General features: G+C 39.1%; 2 protein-coding genes across 9 annotated transcripts in view; one reads left to right on the forward strand and one right to left on the reverse strand.

The window, feature by feature from the left end:
• Positions 1–20,548, reverse strand: part of LOC138060557 (methyltransferase-like protein 22) — a 342,269-nt gene that overhangs the window by 43,378 nt on the left and 278,343 nt on the right. For 3 of the 8 annotated variants that reach the window (XM_068906389.1, XM_068906391.1, XM_068906388.1), the window contains exons 2-8: positions 4,091–4,181; positions 2,560–2,709; positions 2,153–2,193; positions 1,613–1,665; positions 1,044–1,135; positions 253–321; positions 46–102 (exon numbers count right to left, since the gene is read on the reverse strand). In XM_068906389.1, the coding sequence (XP_068762490.1) occupies positions 46–102; positions 253–321; positions 1,044–1,135; positions 1,613–1,665; positions 2,153–2,193; positions 2,560–2,709; positions 4,091–4,181 (553 nt within the window). Of the gene's footprint in view, positions 1–45; positions 103–252; positions 322–1,043; positions 1,136–1,612; positions 1,666–2,152; positions 2,194–2,559; positions 2,710–3,707; positions 4,024–4,090; positions 4,200–4,488; positions 4,634–20,548 lie in introns of those variants that run through there. The other 5 variants (XM_068906392.1, XM_068906387.1, XM_068906394.1 and 2 more) reach the window with 5 other exon arrangements.
• LOC138060556 (WD repeat-containing protein 13-like) lies at positions 4,203–19,887 on the forward strand. Its single transcript, XM_068906381.1, has 15 exons — positions 4,203–4,369; positions 4,517–4,572; positions 5,203–5,294; positions 6,606–6,648; positions 6,798–6,967; positions 8,007–8,089; positions 8,550–8,690; positions 9,196–9,362; positions 9,817–9,876; positions 10,775–10,858; positions 11,134–11,192; positions 12,286–12,405; positions 14,974–15,092; positions 16,644–16,792; positions 18,850–19,887. The coding sequence occupies exons 1-15, from the start codon at positions 4,294–4,296 to the stop codon at positions 18,898–18,900; spliced, it is 1,470 nt and encodes a 489-aa protein (XP_068762482.1). The 5' UTR covers positions 4,203–4,293; the 3' UTR covers positions 18,901–19,887.

Raw genomic sequence — 20,548 nt, forward strand, 5'->3', positions numbered from 1 at the left:
GGCTTGCACAACCTTCTTTGGAATTTATCAGTATGGTTCGCATACCTGCTAATATCCCATTTTTTAACCAATCAAATTCGCGGACAACAACAGCATCATTGCCTGCAAAAAGTAGTTACAAATCCAGAATTACTATAATAATTAAACTATCACATCTTGAAAGCATTATTGGCTTATGACTTGTCAAGAGGTTACCATCTAAAGTTCCCTTAATCGAAATGAAAGATGTAGAGTTCAACAAATGAAACATACCATACTTAAAAAGATGTGAGTTCTTGGCAATGTTGTCTTTGCACTTTTGGAGAACAATGTCACCAATATCTACATTAGAGAATAATTTTGGTAAAATTCCAGTAACTTACTCCTTTGAAACACCGTGGGTAGCACAAGTTCCACACATACAGTGGTAGAATTAATATTTATCTAAAATAGATTTTTAAACTTTCTTTCTGAAGGATGCCAGAGATGGAGAGCCAGTTATATCAATGGGGATGGAGTTGAAAAGCTTTGGACCTTCAAGTTGATAAAAAACAGAAATCTGTCGAATATTTTGTTCTACATAAGGGAAGACAAAAGGATTTTTCGTGCCTTGTGTTGCAGCTGTGGATTTGGTTATTTCTCATAAATTTATATAGTTTCAAATTTTCTAGGGAGAAGATAATTTTTAAATTGAAACATGAACAGAGCAAGCTTCCAACATGAAACGTCATCAGCTACTGTAGATAAAGACAGCGTTCTTTCATAAACAACTTTAACATCATAACACTGTCTTTATCTGCAGTGACTGAATTGTTTGCTCCTGGCGGCTAAATAACTAGAAATTGGGAACTACCCGGTATATTATGTGTGAGTGCATTCCAGGAAAACAACTAATGTAAGGAAAGGTTTTATGGGAAACAAACAAATGATTATTCCTTCCTTGTTTTTGAACCAAGAGGGGGAGGAGAGGGGGGGAAAAGACTGTAAGTTGGTATTACTATAGAAAATGGGAAAGGAAACTTGTCACAAGAGGTCCATTTCTGTCAATTTAAGTCAGTACATACCTGTGCAAAAGACTCTCTTTGCAACTCTTCCAACAATTATGCTGCACAAACCAAGTCCTGCCCCAAGCTCTAACATTGTGCAGCCATCAAATCTAGACTTAAAAATTTCAATATCTACTTTAAAAAGGGACACGCTGTAGGGGCAAATTGCAGGAATATTCATTTGAGCATGACTGACGGTTTTACTACTGAATGGATGAGAGTGCAGCGTGAGCTTTTTAAGCCAATTAACAAGTGTCTTTATACCTTTCTCATAACTTACAAGGGTTGTTGATTGCATGTATGCAGATGTAATGCCTTAGTAGTTTAAACAAGCTGCTTAAATGTAAGTTAACAACAAACAGGCCCTTCTTTGATACAAGGTCCTCGCAGCCATGGAGCTTATTAAAAGAGAAAACTTAAAACTGTTGTAGACCACTGTGGAAAATTTGTCACCAAAATCAACAGTTTTTTGTTATCCCAACATCTCTCTCCTAACTGAAAATTCCATCACATGTGCATCTAGATAAACATATTTGGCAATCCTGTATCAATGTTATTATCATGATGAGAGTGCCCGTGACTATTACCTGTCTTCATGGTGAACAATGTAGTCACACAGTAAAAGAGTTCCTCTCCAAACCTTTAAAGAAATGGAAAAATATTCACTCAGAATCTTGCAGTTACATTACTTTAAATGATTGCTTGTCAAATGGCTGTCACTGCATCAAAATTAGGAATTAAATATTACAAGCAGGAGACCATAAATCCTATTATAAATCCCCTGGCCCCAGTTGTTCAAAAGGTGGTTAATGCTTATAATCCACCAGATAAATCACTATCCATTGGATGGTGCAGTTATTTATTGGTTTCGCTATGACTTGTCCACAAGATAGTGATTTATCCATCGTTTGAAATACTGGGACCTCTAAGATATGAATTCCTTGTAATTCACTTCAAAGAATGCATTGAACTTGGGATGCCTATGGCTACACCTTGCTCTATATCTAAAGTAGCATGGTGTACAGTAAACTTTCACAGATTTGGTTTGAGGAAAAAACCTGGGCGCTGTAGCCTAGTGGTTTAATAGGGCACTTGCACTATATCAGAGATCATCACAGATAACTAACCTGCAATCCAATATCTTCCATTGCGGTAGAAAGATGGTGCTCTAGAAGGAAATATTACACACTGATTACCAATGCTAGTCAAAAAATATTTCACGAAACAACATTTTATTCATACCAACCCAAAAAAACAACCAGTGTAAAAGAATATAAAAAATGTAAGAAAAGAATTCACACAATCCAAAGGTAGTGACAGCTAGTTGAGAGAGACAGTTATTAAATTAATCACTGGCTGTGAGTCTGGCAAAAATTTTGTCTGATCTACAAAAGCTTTTTGTTTCATTTTTATGACAAATACTAAGAATTAAAAAGTGGTTTGCAATAATGCTTTATCTACAAACCCCCACTTTACGTCAACTTTGAAAGAGAACTAATATTGGGAACCTTCATTTCACATACTGTAATAGTACCTATTGTAATGTAGTCACAATCCTCATGTTTAACATCTTTCCTGAGAGGTGACAAATCCCCATCCTCATCTGCAAAGGTCGGTCTTATTTCTTGCATTAAGTTGGGGTCACTAGAGATGGCAGGTCTCATTATTCTGAACCTAGTAATTGCTATATAATTTGATAAAAATTTCAAATTTAAAAGTATTCACTCAAAAAAATCAGTTCTTGATGACTGTTTCAAGTGCAAACATGGGTCGCCGAGAGGGAGGGGCTGCGGGGGCTATATATAGCCCCCACTTTTTTCCTATGGTGTTGTTTTCTCCCACACCTCTCCCCCCTCCTGTCACACTTCTGTGATGCATACCAAAATCTAACCCGGCCCCCACTTTCAAATGTACTCCGCTGCCCCTGGGAGAAAGCCTAAATGTCCTGGGGATGAGCCATCTTCATATTTTGATCCCTAAACAAGGAGATGGGATTCAGTGCTGAGCCAACAGATGTGAAATAATCAACAGTACCACTTGTAATCATGATCAAATCTGAAGTTCCCAATGTCTATCAACATTTATATAATAACCGAAGTTATTCTCATATTTTGATTGGTTCTTGCCTATGATCTATTACAGGAAAGATGCATGATTGATGTCACCATCAGCTTTTATGCGAATAAAGTTACCACAAATAACAAATAGATTTCATGTTGCCATGCGTCTGTTCAGTAATAGATCACAGAAGATGTCAAAATGTGGTAAGAACATCAGTGACACAACCGGCTATTGCCTTGTGTGCCATTTTTTTTGTTCTTCCCGTATTTTGATGTCATCTGTGATCTATTACTGAACAGACGAACAGCAACATGGAATCTATTTGTCAAATATACTTCTATTCCTTGTGCTTCTTTGAGGAGGGGCCAAGCTGAATTGATTTGCCCCTGTGGTAAGGGGATCCAAGGGAAGGTATAGGGAATTCCTATTCCCAACCTTAAGTTAACCTTTCCCCCCGGGGAAAATATATAACAGAGCTAGTTCAGCTGAATTTTGCTACCCTATACTAGAGTAAACTCCCACCGATTTCCGTCTAAATATTCTAGACCGAAAGGCTATGATTTATATACTCTATCCTAGAGTAAACTGCTTGAAAACCATACCCTTCACAGCGGCACATACCTATATAGTCCATATATGGCAGTTGCTTTGCAACTCAGGCAATTTTATGAAAACTTTGAAAATTGCAAGAAATTTATCCTTAATTGCCGTCGGGCTATTAAACATCTGCTCTCACTTAAACACTATGTACCCTTTACTGCTGGACTTCCTCTAGAGAACAGTCACATGTAAATTTTACTCTGTTCAATGCGTGACGATTTTCCTTGTAAATCGAGAACCCCTTATGGGCGAGAGGGTTAACTTATCTCAGCCCCTCCACCCACCCTTTGCCCTTCCCATCCTTCCCGGGGTCTTTCAATGAGGAGGAGAGATGAAAGGAGGTCACCCTCCTCTTTCAATAATTGTTGTAAATCGCAGCAATATAAGCCATGATCACTTCATACCTACATCCGTAATGGATGTTCGCAAAAATGGCGTGTTAACATGGACATCCGACAAAAAGATTTCTTTCGCAGAGCACTCAGAAGCCGCCATGTTGCTCGCGCAACTTCGTGCGCATGGTTCGATTCAAAGTGTATTTTGGTGACGGCATACACGAGGCGGGTGTAACTTGAGAGGATAAACACAGCTGAATCTTTGGAAAGTAATGAATATATCCCAACAGATTTTAGCTTTAGACGCTCGATACAATGCTTACCGAGTCCAGAACAATCCTCATTATCGTAAGTTTAGGGACGAAAATTCTTTTTGAGGAATTCATGTTGCCAGTTTTTCATGCAGATAATATTGAGAGAATGACCTCGATCAAGTTCCTCGTTGTTTCCATTTTGTACAAGCTTACCGTTTTTTTTTACCATCTCTCGCGTTAGGAACATTGTATATTCGGAGGAGGAACCAGTTATTGCGAGAGAATGCTAAAAAAGGGGTAAGTTGAATCAAACCCCTGACGTTCATCAAATCATGAGTCACGTACACGTGTAGTGACGTGCAGTGACGTGCAGTGAAGTACAATACATGTACAAGTGTAGAGAATAATTGTTGATTTTATATAATGATGACATAAATCATCGCTGTTTGCAATCACATTGTTTTAGCTTAGTTCTGTCCAATTTTTTCTCAGTTTACTGTCGGCCGACCGACCGACCCATATTTTTAAGTAAATAAATAAATAATAAGTAAATAAATAAATAAGTAAATAAGTAAATAAATAAATAAATAAAGAAATAAATAAAAAAAAAGCGGTAGAAGGAAATGACTTGAGCAGAACATTTTTTAAAACTTGTAATTCAATGACTTACTGTAAACGTGGGAGGAAAATATGTGAACAAATTACTCTCCACTCATCTCTACCCCCTGCCACTCGCTCTTTCTGCAGCTTTTAAAGCTGTTTTCTTGAAGATTTGTTTTTTACTCTGACCGACTTACTGAAAATTAGGACTCAGATTTCTGGTAAACAGAGAAAAAATGGGGATGACTTAAGAGGATAGAGAATTAAATCACTTTTGAGTAAGCATCGGCTTCGCATTGAGTTAATTATACGCTCTTTTCTTATCAGAAAGTAGACCCATCATCCCGACGTCAGTATCTTTCCGTTCGAAGGCAACTGCTGTCAAAGCGATATGGACCATCAGAATCATCTTTGTCAAGGTAAGAAAATGGAGAATAGAAAGTGACTTTTGGTCAGATGTTAATATTAGTTTCTAAACAGTGCTTGACCCCACAGGCACCCCAATAACATATTCCCACGGTCACAATTCCACATCACAATCAATTGACAAAGATTGAACTTTCATCTCAACCCACCATCAACGCAATAGCAGTCCTGCGAGCGACCTCAGCAGGTAATATTGCAGGAAAACAGCTTTTCAAAGATACGCTTCCATACAAAAGTGGCCACGGCTTCTAAGGTTGATGACAAACTGAGCCTTACCGGGGTGGCAGACCGTAGTTTTGTCAACTGCAAATTTCTTTATTCCCGTGGGTCTCCCGACATGACTGCATGTCATGTTTTTGTCGGCCATGCTTACACTGAGCTTGGGGCGCCTGTGTTGACCCTAACTTTTATTGACACTAGGAAGTGGGCTAGGAAGCAAAATAAATCATTTTCCCACTAAAATTATCCAAAATAAGGCCATTAAAATTACACCTATGGAATTAAGAACCATTCCAAACCTTTTGGTAACCCATCCCTTCCCCAAAACTCTTTTATTTCTCCAGTGGCACTTGAGAACACTAATATTTATTGAATGCAATAAAAAAGGAATAACACACACCACACACTCTGTTGCCATTTTTTTCACATATATCATAGTTAAACATAAAGAGCCAACTTAATTAGTACTAGTCTAATCTAATTAAAAATGTAGGGTTGTGCAACGAATTTATTTTTTCGATGAAACTCATTAGTCCAGGGATCAGTGGGAGGGCATTTTCAATTATAAGCCCTTTATGAAGTTTTACTAGTCCTAGGCTACTGGAAAAGCGTTAGTGTCGAGCACTGCTGAAGAATCCTAAGACTTGGGTCAGCTTACTGGATTTATAAAGAGAAAAGAGCAATCCATAAGTCAGATTGCTTGGCCTTTGCTGTATACCTGGGCACGTACAACCCCTTCCTCCCCTCCCTACCCTTGGTCTGTGCCTACAATTCTCTCTCCCACTGTTACAAACTCCCTAGCCATCCTGTTCCTACCTACAGGCCCCTTTCTCTTACTTGTGTCCCCTTCAGTTCCCTCTTCACTGCCATCTGTCCCCACACATACAAGTCATGTCGTCCTTCCTATCCTTGGTCCCTAGTTCTTTCCACCTTCCCTACAGTGCTCCCTCGATATGTATTTACAAGCCCCTTGCCAATCACTTCTAAGCATCAGCTGAATTACATGGTTGTATTGTTACTGTATGTGATTCAGATTATTCTGACTTCAATTTCATGCTAAATAATAATTTCTGTTTTCTTTTCAGAAGTCGAAGTGCAAGCACATATAGTAAACTGAGCTCCTTTGAGGTATACAATATTTAATAAATATTATCATTTCAGTTGCAATGTTGCTTTTGATTTTATTATTGCTTCAATTTTGTGAATCCCAAAGATAATATTATTTTAATGTGAAGATACAAGAAAGCTGTTTTAAATTCTGAACTGATTGTTTTCAGACCAGCTTTGATTCCTTGCATATCGATTCACCTGAAGGAGGACTTTCCCCTGGCAAACCCACGCATCGTCGTTATCACAGTGGAGGTTCCTTTAAGTTCTTGCCACCATCTGATCTGTCCGAGTCACCTCCAAGGGGTGTGGTACCCACACGCAAGGCTGAGGCCAGCAGGTAATAGCATCTAAAATTTACCATTTCCTGGAAATCTGTAATTATTAATGGTAGAGTTCTTAGATTGTTCAAGGTTGTATACTAAAATTAATATCCATCCACTAAAAATTGTGGTGGCATCTGTTTGCACATCCTTGGGGGTCAGTAATGGAGAGATTTAGAACTGTGTTTAGGCCAAACAGCAACAGACATGTCCATAAATGACAAGTAATTAGATGCAAGCATCATGGAGTGTTCCCTTGCTCTTCTCCCCAGCTTCAACATTAACAGACAGTTAACATCACAAAGTACCTCACAAATGCCTCTCCTCAAGGAAGCGGGATAAACTACTGCATTTATCCGCACCCCCCCCCCCCCTCCTAAAGATGAGTGAAATCTGTACCCTTGATTTGTTGTCAGCACCCTTTGAAAAATGAAATCCGAAGGGTTGATATTTTGTTGGCACCTTTGAAAAAATGTTAGAGGGGTCCAAACTTTGTCATCTTGTCTGAAGAAAAAAATCTGAAGCCCCCATTGCAAAAACCTGCCATCCTTAAGACAGGGGTGGGGGTGCAAATAAAAAATGGTACAACCCGATGTACATTTCTGGACATGGCCAGGTTGAAATTTTTGATTTGCCAAAAGTTAAAGAAACTTGTTTCATATAGGCTCATTTCTTTCCTGTTATGTGCAGAAGTTAAGAATACGAAATTGTTCATTCTTTCACAAACAGCAGCCTCCTGTTTACTGTTGACCATTTCATGTAAAATTTAATGCGATGTTAAATCTCTCTGATGATGTCAATAACATTACTTGGATATGTGACTCTGGACAAAAAGAAATTGACATGGTTCTCTGATGAAATCCGTAGTAATGGATGATGGATGGATAAGCTTCATGGTAGGCTTAAAGCTTAACAAAGATTGCTTTAAATTTCTCATTTTTCTGCAGTATCCAAATACCCTCAAATCATGTGGGTTCACCTGCAAAGATGAACATCTATTCTTGATATTTACCGGTAACAAAACTGAGTTTGACTAGTTTTCCTGCCCTTTTTCAGGCGAATGGCTGGAAACACAAGCCTCGGTGAAAACTATGCTTTTGCTGGGATGTATCACATCTTTGATCAGCATGCAGAATGTGGTAAGTTGTTTCAAGGAAAAACAAAACATTATGCACATTTCTGATAATTGACATTTTTACATGATACATATTGAACATAGTTTCATTCTACTTCAGCTTATTAACCCGTTGACCCCTGAGAGTGAGACTTAACAGATTTTACTCTGTCTAATGCCAGAATATTTTACTATGTGTAACGCCAGACGATTTTACTCGTCAAATGGAGGCATCGTAGGGCTTTTGAAATGTCAATGGGTTAATTAAATTATAAATGCAACTTAAAACGATTTAAGTGTCTTGAAGCGTAACTTTTAAAGTTGCATTTATTTTAAGCTGGAGTAATGTGAAACTTTGTTTGATTGTCCATCAGCTGGCTCCTGTCAGTGTAATCTACCTGGTACATATTGTTTCTTTTATGATCACTTTACCAATTTCGTTCTTAGCCTTGGAACAAGTCACTATACTCTCATTTTCTTTACAGTCACTGCCATCAAGTTTGCTCATGATGACAAACACTTGCTGGCTTGTAGCTCTGCTGATGGGATGCTGTCTGTCTGTACTCTTGTGCCATCTCCTCCATCGGTTTCCTGTACACTACGTGGACACACTGGGGCCGTAATGGGTAATTTTCTTTTGTGGTTTGACATTCTAGTCTTCCAATGTAAGGACAAGAGCTATTGGCAACAACAGCTCTTGTTCCTTATTAATTGCATGAGTCATCAATTGTGATCACCCACACTCTTTTCCCCATGTTAACCGGTTTTTTTTTTCATACTTGGGTTGCATGCATAAGATCAAATCTGTAAAGAAAGCAGCTGCCTGCATATGCAGTGGCTTAATTATGCTGGCATCTTCTCTCACCACACAGAAGACAGTGTGTTTAGGCAGAGGAAAAAGGTAATTAAGGGAACATTATCCAACTCTGTATGTTATTGAACAGAAAATGGCCAGATTCTGAAAAAATAATGGTCATTGCTATCTACTCACTTCATGGGGTATACCACCATAAATTGGTTGTATGGAAATGGGTTTTTTCATCTTGATTTTCAGTTATTGGTACCAAAAAAGATTTCAAGTAAGGTTGTCTCTAAAGTTTGTGCTATTTTATTTGTACCTTTTTTAAACAGACTTTGACTGGTCATTAACTAACGACTTTATACTGTCTGCTTCCATGGACTGTACGGCAAGAGTCTGGGACCCTGCATCTGGGCAGTGTTTACGTATTGTAAATGACAGTCATTCATGTGGAGTCACTGCTTGTAGATTTCAGCCAGTTAATAACAACATGCTCCTTGTATCCTTTTCATTAATAATTATTATAATAATGATAATAATAATAATGATAATAATTTTAAATAATATTAATAATAATAATGATAATAATAATGTTGATGATGACAACAATTCTGATGATGATGATAGATGACAATGAAGGTGAGGATGAAGATGAAATTGATGATGATGATGATTTGTGTTATCAATATGCGCATGAACTCAAGTGCATTTTAAGATAACAGACAGAGAAAGAAATATCTCAAAGCTGACATCACATGCCGAAAACCTTATCTCGCAGGGGACATTCAAGTGGCTATTTGTAAAGCATGGTGGGTTTGCATTCAGAATAACCAATTAACTTAATGGCAAATCCATCCAGTAGTATGACCAGGATTTTAATAGTACACTGGTTGCCTGGAATTAGTGAAACATATTCTACGTTCACTAAAGTATCACCCTTAACCCGTTATAAGACTGGAAACCAGAAGGGACATCTGAATGTTTTCAACATGTCCACAGGCAAGAGCTTTAAGGTGTGCTCCTATCACTGAGGGTTCCTGCTTTGTGATTAATTTATGCATTAACTTTGTTTGTTATGTGTTTGTAATAACACCCTGTGTGACTAAATGATTTTGAACTCAGCCACTCCCAAAAAGTAGTTTTCACTAGTACTGGCAGCAGTGAAGGCGAACTTCTTAAAGACAGTCAAAGCAGTTAAAACAAAAAAAACCCTCGGCTTTGAAACTACTTCTGGTCAAATTGGGGAGCTTAAGCCACAGGCAGCCCAAGCTCGGTATACGATTTATAGACTTTGTATGGGAAAACATACTTTGAGCTTATAAATGCTATAATAAGCTGTAATTGTAGAAATAAAGTTCGCTTACCTCTACATACGGTTGTCCTCGTCTTTTCTGTGCAATCGGAGGGCAAATTTGTGTCCGTTTTAGACGGGTTTGCGGCTTTCGAATTTTTGCGATGTCGTTAGTTGTCGTTTGCCCTCTTATGAGGGGAAACGACAACTAACGACATCGCAAAAATTCGAAAGCCACAAACACTCTCTCTTCACCAGAGAAAAAAAAACTTTCACAGTGTTGTACATTAAGCGTCGGAAGCACTTTGAGTAACATGCGAAGTTGTATGATTTCGGTGATAAAGGATATAAAAGTCAAACATGCTGCAGCCACCAATTATTTCGGTCCGCAACAAAGCCATCTACCGCACTGCAGCTGACTTCTCCCCAGCCTTCTTTGATATTCGCCCACGGGTGCGTAGAAGGGACTCCGGTGGATTATGCGCGCAAGGAAGAAATGTCCAGACCGACTCCTCTATCCTTGATAATTTCATATTATCAATAATATCGTGGATCGAATATTACAATGTCCTGAATGTATTATTATCTGTATGTAACGCCGAATTTTCCCATTTTTGCAGGGTGGGAGTGCCAAGGTGTCAGCCGGTGTCAAGTCCGTGGAGTTTGACTCGTCGGGTGTTTTAGTTTGGGTCGGAGATGAAAAGGTACCAGCCGTGATTCAATTTGTATGATCATTTATGAACATTCGCTGACGGAAGTAAATACAGAATGCGAAAGAACTAGCGTTCTGCAAAGTTCGTTTCTTGAAAAATCTGCTGCTGCCGAAAAAAAAAACTTTATAAAAGTTATTCAGTATTTTGAACTAGTGACAACAAACGCTGGCCTTACATTACGGCCCTTGAATTCGCACAGAAAGGCATAATACCTGTATTTCCATACCTTTATATGGGGTATATAACTGTATTTATTTAAATTTCAGGGATCCATTTATTCTTTTTGTTTCGATGTGGCTTCTGGAAGACTCCAAAAAACAAAACGGTACGTGACTGTTTCACGGCTCTGTTCATCCATTTGGATCTTCACGAAATTCTACAGGGAACGAAAGGTCACTGTTACTCAGTTTTAATTGAAGATTCCATGTTAAAAGATGGGCTATCAACCTGTCACTTTTAGTCGTACGCGCGTCCTAAGGGCAGTAACTTAATTGTTGACTGTACTATAAAATTAGAAAAAAAAATATTGGTTTAGACTCATTCCGGTGCTTTAAGATTATTAATTTTGCGATGGCTACGTCGACGAAAACGTCACCCCAAGATATAACTGAAAAATTCATGATCGTAAAGCCCCGGCTACACGTTCAAGTATTGTTATAAAACATTTGTTGGATCAACAACGTTAGAACGTGTAGCATGCATGTTTGATGAAGTTTGTTCACCATTGGAAGGATGTTGTTGGAAGAATGTTTTGATTTCGATCAAACATTTCTCCAACATACAACATATGTTGAAGCGTGTAGCCGCCCTTTCAACAATGTTGTATTGCAAAGACTAACGTGACGTGTTTCCAACAATGCTATATGCGTATCCAACATTGTTTGGGACGTGTCCTTCTAACAATGTTGCAAGGTGTAACCGAGCTTAAGTCTTTTGTGATTATTCCATTTCGTTCGCGTCGCACAATGCGGGCGAAGTATCCTGAAAATAAATTGGTATGAGCGCTTTCAGAGTAAAAATAGGGGCTAAAAGGGGTCACATTGCTAACTTTGTGGTCAAAACCTGTAGAGTACCGCATGCATATGTGCTATAATGCGTGCCACACGTGCAGAACGATTTTTTTCCTCTTTTAGCCAATTTTATTTTTGTTTTGTAGAGTTTTCGTCGACAACGCTGTCGTAGATCTTCAAGTCCCTTGTAATGCAGTGTTAACAGAACTACCAAGCTCGTTCCCAGGGTCTCTCTTCAAACCGCCGGTTACAATATAGACCCTGGGAACGAGGTTGCAGAACTTCATGCACCAACAATTTTTCGTGCAACAATGTTTCTACCTTGAAGCCTTATAATATACCATATTATAATATAGTGGGTCTATAGCCTTGCTCCGTTCATTGTAACCTGCTTAATTGCGTTCTCAGCATGTCCATAGCGGAAGGCAGTCCTGTAACATCGATCTCATATCGCAGCTGGATGAATCGTGAGGCAAGAGACCCAGTTCTCCTCGTCAATGTCGCTATCAACTTACTTTGTCTCTATGGGTAAGTCATACTGTTCTTATATCTGACGGCATCGATGTGTTTTTCAAATGTGGACACATGATACACCCCGAGGCCGTGATGATACTAGTTGTAGACAGCGGTGAATTCCTCATGGAAACCACATATAAAGAAATTATAAAAAACGACGAGACCTTTTGAGTTTGTAAAACATGCTTCGACAGAAACTTCTGCCATCCTCAGTTCGTCAGAATACAAAGCGATGAAAGCTGAATTTATAAATTCAGCTTCAACACAGCGATGGAGGCTCCTTCGCTTTCTCTTCTGACTAACTGAGGATGGCAGAAGTTTCTGTCGAAACGTGTTTTGCAAACTCAAAGGTTTCGTCGTTTTTTAAACAAATTCTTTACTTGTCTGCTTCTAGCAAAACCATTTGGAAACCACATATAATGATAAGCGTTAGAGCTCAATGAAATTTGCGCATGCGTCTATCAAATGCCGAGATGCAGAATAAAAATTAAAAATTAATGACACTGATTTCGTCACCACAGATAGAGATATCTTATCTGAATGTACCGCTTTCTACAAAAATCTTTATACGTCAAAAAAACCCGACAGCCTCCAGTCTACATTCTTCTCTGAAGTGAACTCCACTTCTTTGTCGAATGAAGAACAAATTTTATGTGAAGGCCCCTTAACTCAAACGGAATGTCTCGAAGCCCTGAAGAAGATGGAGTCCGACAAAACGCCAGGAACAGATGGACTTCCTGCCGAATTTTATAAAGTTTTTTGGAAAGACATTTCTCCTTTTTTAATTTCGGCACTCAACTATGCTTTAGACTCTGGCTGCTTTTCAGTGACGCAAAGACGAGGGGTGATTAAACTAATTCCAAAAAAAGATGCGGAACTGTACTTCATCAAAAATTGGAGACCTATTACCCTTTTGAATACTGACTATAAAATCGCAGCAAAATCTATTGCAAACCGAATTAAACTAGTACTTCCAAACCTTATCAATCATGATCAAACAGGATTCTTGAAAGACAGATTCATAGGCGAAAATATCAGACTTATCGACTCTATTATCCAATACGCCACAGAAAAGAATATCCCGGGCCTATTACTTTTTATTGACTTTGAAAAGGCATTTGATTCTCTCGAATGGTCCTTCATACATGACACACTAAGTTTCTACGGATTTGGTGCTTCATTGATTAACTGGGTGAAAACCCTGTATAGTAATACTGAAAGCTGTATTCTGAATAATGGATGGGCAAGTAATTTTTTTGAGATTCAACGAGGTGTTAGGCAAGGCTGCCCGCTCTCACCTTATTTATTTATCCTATCAGCAGAGGTGCTTGCCATGGCAATTAGAAAAAATACTAATATAAAGGGAATCTCTGTAAATAATGTGGAAATTAAGTTAAGTCAGTATGCCGATGACACAACACTTATATTAGACGGGTCACGCGAATCTCTTTTTTCATCCCTCGCAATGCTTGACGATTTCAGCAAAGTCTCTGGCCTCAGACTCAATGATAAGAAAACTGAAGCTCTATGGATCGGCGCAAGTGTTGGAAATGATAAAATTTTGTTATCAGGAAAAGAACTCAAATGGCCAAAAGACAAGGTTAAATCCCTAGGTCTATGTACTTCCTAGGGATTATGCTTTGACAAATACTACTGCTTTGGGTCTGAGACCAGATATCTCTCAATTCGCACTTCTTATAAATTATTGCTTTCTCTTAGCACGATATCACATATGGCTCGCTAAGACAAAAGAAGGCCATCCAAATCTTACACATTTCATACGCACTTTAAAATCACGATATGAAATAGAAATAAAAAGTGGAGACACAAAGAAATGGAAACCTCTTGCAGGATATATGAGGATCTAATTAATATTAGTATATTTCTTCACCTATCTGTATTTATCTCCTACCCATTAGTTTCTTTCAAATCTCCTGTCAGGTGCATATCTTACATTACCTGTAGTGAACCACATGCCTTTTCCCTGTTTTTGATGCCTCCATAGTGCAACTTCAAGCTGTAATGATATTTATCTATTTTTCTTCTTTTTTTTCTTTGCCCTTTGTCGTCACTGCATGTGTTAGTAGTACTGTCTTCACTGTATTTGTTAGTCGTGTAGATTTGTTAGTCGTTGTAATTCAAACACTGTTAAAATTAGAGTAACATCATGTAAATAGAGCTAGTGCTGTAAGTAGTCAGTGTACTGTTCGTAAGCATTGTATTCTCTTGTATTGTTGCAAATAAAAAAAAAAAAAAGAGATGCAGAATAAAAAAATGAAAACAATAGCGCTACCTCAGAATTCGTTTCCGGGGCGTGGCACGAAGACGACGCACCCATAAATCTATTGACCAATTATCGGCGACTAGTTCTTAACATGCAAATTATTATGTCCCCGTAAAAAAATCTGCCGCTGTAAGTACAAGGCGCGAAAAACGATGACATTCTGGGCGGTGCTTAGCCTGCGAACGCAGACATATAGGCGGTGGTTTAATAGCTTATTGTTATTTCACCGTCCGTTTTGTTTGGGTACATGAGCTGTTTTATTAACGTACTACTCTGTCTTGTGTCATTTACATTAGAGTCGTTGATGACATAGGCAGTTTGAAGTTAAAGAAATCATTCTCCATTGAGCACAAGAGTCGTCATGTAAGGAGTTCATTTTGTCCACTAATGTCGTTCAGACAGGGAGCCTGTGTTGGTAGGTATTTTCCTGACCTCAAGTGATCGAATTGTATAAAAAAAACTAAGCACTAAAACGTCTGAATTCATTAGCTCCAAGTTATTTTTAGCATTTTTTATTAGATTTTCGAAAATTCATAGCTATTCTACAAGGCAGAGCAGTAGGTTATTGTTACCTATGGTGAAATCAAAGTTTGGGAAAAACACGTTTCTTTTTAGTGGAGCGAAAATTATTGATGAGCTGCCCACCGACATAACGAAAGCCGAAGACATACAGACTTTCTGCCGCCGTGCAAAAGGGTTTTTATTATCGTAATAGTTCTTAGTGGTTTCTTTTAGTATATTGGTAGTGTAATTTAGATTTTTATCTTATTTTTAGTTTTTAACGTATAGTTAGAAAGTTTTTAGTCTATGTACATAAATTGTTGTTTTTAACCTGATGTTATTTATACAGGGCCCCTATGGATACCAGTCTTTAAGCTGAATGGGCTACCCTGTTTAAATAAAGTTTTACTACTACTACCACAACGTGAACATAGAAACGCCTTAGACTTGAAAAATAAGGAAAATTTATGCCAGCCCTATTAAGAGACGCACGGCAACCTCTTTGCTCTTGTGGAGTGGATTTAATGAAAATGTCGGCGAAACCCCCGACCAGGAGAGCGACAATTCCACCTTCTATGGCCATTCGTGGTCCCAAAATGCCTTTGTTATTACTCCCTATGAAGAGAAAATAATTGGCCGCCTAATTATTTCGACCTTTGTTTGGTGATCTCCTGGCCCTTTTGTATGGTACTCCATCTGTCTATCCAACAGTCCTAACTACGAGACTTTAGCTTAAAGTGCTATATATACATACTTAGTAGCCCTAGTATCGGAAACGGGACCACACGTGGAAAAGGAAGAACCTCGACAAGGATGGGAATTTGACTCACTACTTCTGGACGTGATAACCGTATCGAACTAAGTTAAACTGCAAAATTAGACGGAAGCAGATCGTGGGAATTCGAGATACCATTTCACGGCACATAACACATAACGTAACAGGAAAGGAAAGAAAAGGAAAGGAAAGGAAAGGAAAGGAAAGGAAAGGAAAGGAACGTTATTTAAGTGTCTAGTCGTTCTAGCGCTGGAGCACTAACCAGGGGACACTGTAAACTGAAATTAACGATTAACACAAATCAAGTCAAATGTTGGTTTTTGAGGAGAGGGGAAACCTCTTGGTGCAGAGTAGACAACCAACAAACTCAACCCACATATGACGCCGGATCTGGGAATCGAACCCGCGCCACATTGGTGGGAGGCGAGCGCTTTCACCACAGCTGCGCCATCCCCGCATCCCCGGGTACAAAGATGCGGTTCGTTTCCTCAAACGTTTTCCACTGCTACTGCTACTATTACTACTAGTAATAATGGTAATAATACAACCACTGATAATAGTAATAATATTACTGATATTAATTTAATAATGGAACAGCTGTTAAAGTATATGTTTATATATTTTGATAGTATTGTTTTCTCGAAATTTCAAATTTCCATTGAATCTGCCTTATCTTGTGTATTATCCCAGTTAGTGCAAGTGAAGACATGACGGTTTACTTCTTTGATGTTGATCGTGCGGAGAAGCCGTGTGTCAACAAGCTTCTCGGTCACTCGGCACCAGTCCTTGACGTATGTTGGAACTATGACGAGAGCTTATTGGCTTCGTGTGACACTGAGGTACAGCTGGATTACGTTAAAGCGAGTTTCAATGGAGTGTCGTAAAACCAAAACCAAAGTAATTACTTTGGCCAATAAAAAAGGATGGAGACAATCCGGTAAACCAATCTCGTAATTACACGTAGCTGAGACAAAGCGCGGGAAAATGTGCACGCGCAAGCTACGATTGGTTTTGGTTTCACTTCTGATTGGTTGAAAAAGTGGTGCGAGAACATTGAACCAATCAATGAGTAAAGTAATCATAAACCAAAGCAATTCGCTAATTACTTTCGACACTCAGACACACTCCGCTCTAACTACTTCAACGCATAACTTTCAGAGCAGGTTTTCTCCGGATATGTCCAGACATGCTCGTACTTAGATGCACGACGATTTCAATAAGTGTCACGAAGAATCCTCTTGCTTTTCTCTCCAACTTCAACATCACTGGCGTCTGGTAATACAGACAATCAACGTTACAAAGTGTCCCTAAACTCCCGGCCTCAAGTGAATTTACCCTCACCAAAAAATAACGCTAACAATTGCACTTGCGTAAATCTTAGAAATAGGTAGCAAATGCTAAGACGTTAAGGGTCAGTTGGTGTTGAATACCAAAATTGGTCGTGTATATATAATTACTTGTATTTCTGGACATAATTGAGTGTTGGGGCGATTCTTCCTCATCCAGTACTATTACGAACTGAACCCCTTTATGAAGAGAGAAGTGATCTTCGCACTTACCTGGACAATTTAAGCAACTGCGTCATAGGGTGCTTACCCATTTGTCGAAAAAAACCGGTTGGGGTGAACGGTTGGTGACCCTTGCATAATGGTAAGCGATTTTCCGTTTTCACTGACCTAGCTTGAGTACAGGCGTTCCCTGCTAGAGAGCGGTACTGGAAATATCAACTTGGGTAAATGGGAAGGAGATTTCGGTCCAACCGATTCGACCGGTCAAAGTGGACCACCTCCACCACCGGAAATGTCGGCTTGATGGTAAGCACCCATATAGTCACCTGAAAAAATTATGCATCTCCAACGGGATTCGAACCCAGGACCTCCGCGATACCAGTACAATGCTCCACCAACTTGAGCTATGAAGCCACACAGTGAAAAAGTAAAGTACGAGGATCAGTTCACTCTTCGACTATAATTCTGAAACGTATATGCATTTATTTCATATACCCCTTTTAAAAACAAATAGAAATAAACTTTATTTCACCACGGAGTCGGAGTCCATTTCACTGAAAAATGCTCTCCCTTGGAGCCGTGTATTACATCTACGATTCCTAATAAAAATAGTAGAATAATAATCTGTAGTTAAAAGCCTAATTTGCCTAAAAGTTGTATATTAGTAATATACCTACAACTCGAAATATGTATAATTCCCAGCTTCCTGCCTCTCTTGTCAGCGGTGGCCTTTGGAGACTCGTAAGAGGGGTATTTTGAGATTAAGAAAGTTTTAATTCAGAAATGTATTGACTGCCCATTCTAAACCGACAATGAAATACAGCAGACAATGTGACAACTATTCAATTCACTGCTTGCACAATCCCATAATACACCTCTATTACCCCCCAAGAATTTTGCATAACCATTGTTTGCAATTTCTCCTGGGACATGAAAATGTCCCAAGAGAGGTCGAAAACAATGCCTATGCAGATTTTTTTTTTTTGGGGGGGGGGGGGGGGGTAAAACAGGTGTATTATGGGATTTGTGCAAGTAGTGAATAGGCCATTTCCGAGTTCATGTCTGCCTCCTCTTCAAAGAGAGTCTAAGTGCGAAGTTTTTCTTATGAAAATTAGTTTTCATTAATATGTAAAAGGAACTATTTACCATCACAAAAACTTCGCACTTAGACTCACTTTGAAGAGGAGGCAGAGGTGAACTCGGAAATAGCTTATCATAGACCCCTATTATCACGGTCGTTCAAGTCAGCCACCGCTGACAAAAGGGACTGAGCACTCCGGTTAGGAGACTTAACGGAACTCAACTTGCCTGTGACCTGACTTTCGGTCATAGCTTCAGGTTTTCACAGCTCATGTTGTGGTACTTACTTGATTTTTTTTCTTTTTCAGGGAACTGTTATCGTCTGGAAGCGCGAGCAGAGGAAAAACCTGGTCAATTAGCGTGAAGTGGATCCGCTAGCCTACGTAAAAAAACTTTCGGAGGGAAGACCAAGGGGGGTGGTTGGGTAGTTGGTGAATAAGCAAAGATCGCGCGCAAATTGTAATTTCGCTGCCCTTTTCAATAAGCTATTATTAACTTTTAGTTGTTGTTTGTAAGGGTCGAGTTGCTAAATTTTTAATGGGACAATTTAGATTTGATTATTGAGCTCCGATTACTCATGAGCTTCTTAATTCTCTGGCTCTTTCGTCCTTTCAATGTTGTTTTTCACCACGCAGTACTAGAAAAGACGTTGTTCTCATACCAGGGGAGAATGGGGCCCAGAGATGGTCTGCAGGTGCTTCGCTAGTACAAAGAGGACTCTTGAAAGTTGCCAAAACACATGCAAAACATTAGTATTTTCCTGTAAAACATAGCAAGCAAATAAAGTATTTTCGAGCGATTTTCATAATTAGCATGCTCTCGCGAAATTGTCCTTTCAATATTATTGAGTGCACAGACTCTCACGATCTTTTAGTGCTCCCCAAACTTGCACTCTAAATATTTCATGCCCTGAAACACGCTCGTAGGATATTCACGCCTACTTTTGCAGCAAACGAAGTTGCTTACTCACGTTAAAGGATCAGGTGATTGTTAATATGCTGCTTTTGAAGTTCTCTGCCTTAACTTAATGTAGGCCTGCTTGTAAACAGTAATCGTTTTCTTTGTTTTTCCACGCAAGGTTCCGATTTCCAAATGAAACAAAAATAGTAGCTTCATCCCATTCGACCGAAAAAAAGAGAAAAAAAAAAACCGCAAAGAACGGTGAGCAAGGATGATACTGAAAGAAAATGGTGAGACGGTGGATCGTGCAGGCCTCAATCCGAAACGGAGGTCATTAAAATGTTAACCTGTTATATGTGCAACCCTCTCTTTCAGGAATCGAATAACCAGTAACCATAGTGCATTCCGGAAATTTACAGTACAGTCTTCTATAGGCAAATCTTTGATGAGGTCATTGTTTATATTTTGTCTCATCGCTGATAGCAATCTCGTTTCCAGGGTCTCTCTTCTCTGCCTCCCTTTTGTTTGTCTCCCATGGATAAACGTTTCACTTGCTTTCTTTCACGACAAAACCTTTTTTTCTTCGCAAACTATTAAGCATTCTTCACTCAACTCGACTGCTTTCTTGAGCTTTTTCAAGTAAGTTTGAATCCGGACCTTACCACGGGCCTAAGTGAAATTCGAACTATGTATAGTACATAAAATACCTTGCCGTGAAACGTTTCGATAGTCGTCTGGCCACAAAATCAAATGCGTGCCGAATGATGACAAGGCCCACACTGCACACTGCCACCCCTCTCCTAACACACATTTGGAAAAGCTCTCAGATTCTGGGAGCCACGTGACCGGCCGCAACCAGGGTCTCTTTCCTCAACGAGAAGGGAGGCAGGGAAGAGAGACCCTGGAAACGAGGTTGGGCTGATAGAGGGCATCACCACAGTGCAACCTCGTTTCCAGGGTCTCTCTTCTCTGCCTACCTTCTCGTTGAGGAAAAAGACCAATGAGCAAGTTGTTAGCCATCAAAAACTGATAAATGCTTGGGTGACAAGAGCACTAATGAGCCCATACATTTTTTTAAATTTTGCATTTTCAAAGCGTTATTACTTA

The sequence above is a fragment of the Montipora capricornis genome, chromosome 8 (genome assembly GCF_036669925.1).
Source record: "Montipora capricornis isolate CH-2021 chromosome 8, ASM3666992v2, whole genome shotgun sequence".
Lineage (NCBI taxonomy): Eukaryota > Metazoa > Cnidaria > Anthozoa > Scleractinia > Acroporidae > Montipora > Montipora capricornis.

What these genes read in the sequence shown, in the direction of transcription:
- LOC138060556 (XM_068906381.1), top strand. Translation starts at nt 4,294, where the DNA reads ATGAATATATCCCAACAGATTTTAGCTTTAGACGCTCGATACAATGCT. An exon ending in TTTGGGTCGGAGATGAAAAG is followed by an intron (nt 10,859 to 11,133) that starts GTACCAGCCGTG and finishes TTTAAATTTCAG; the next exon opens with GGATCCATTTATTCTTTTTG. An exon ending in AACTTACTTTGTCTCTATGG is followed by an intron (nt 12,406 to 14,973) that starts GTAAGTCATACT and finishes CATTTACATTAG; the next exon opens with AGTCGTTGATGACATAGGCA.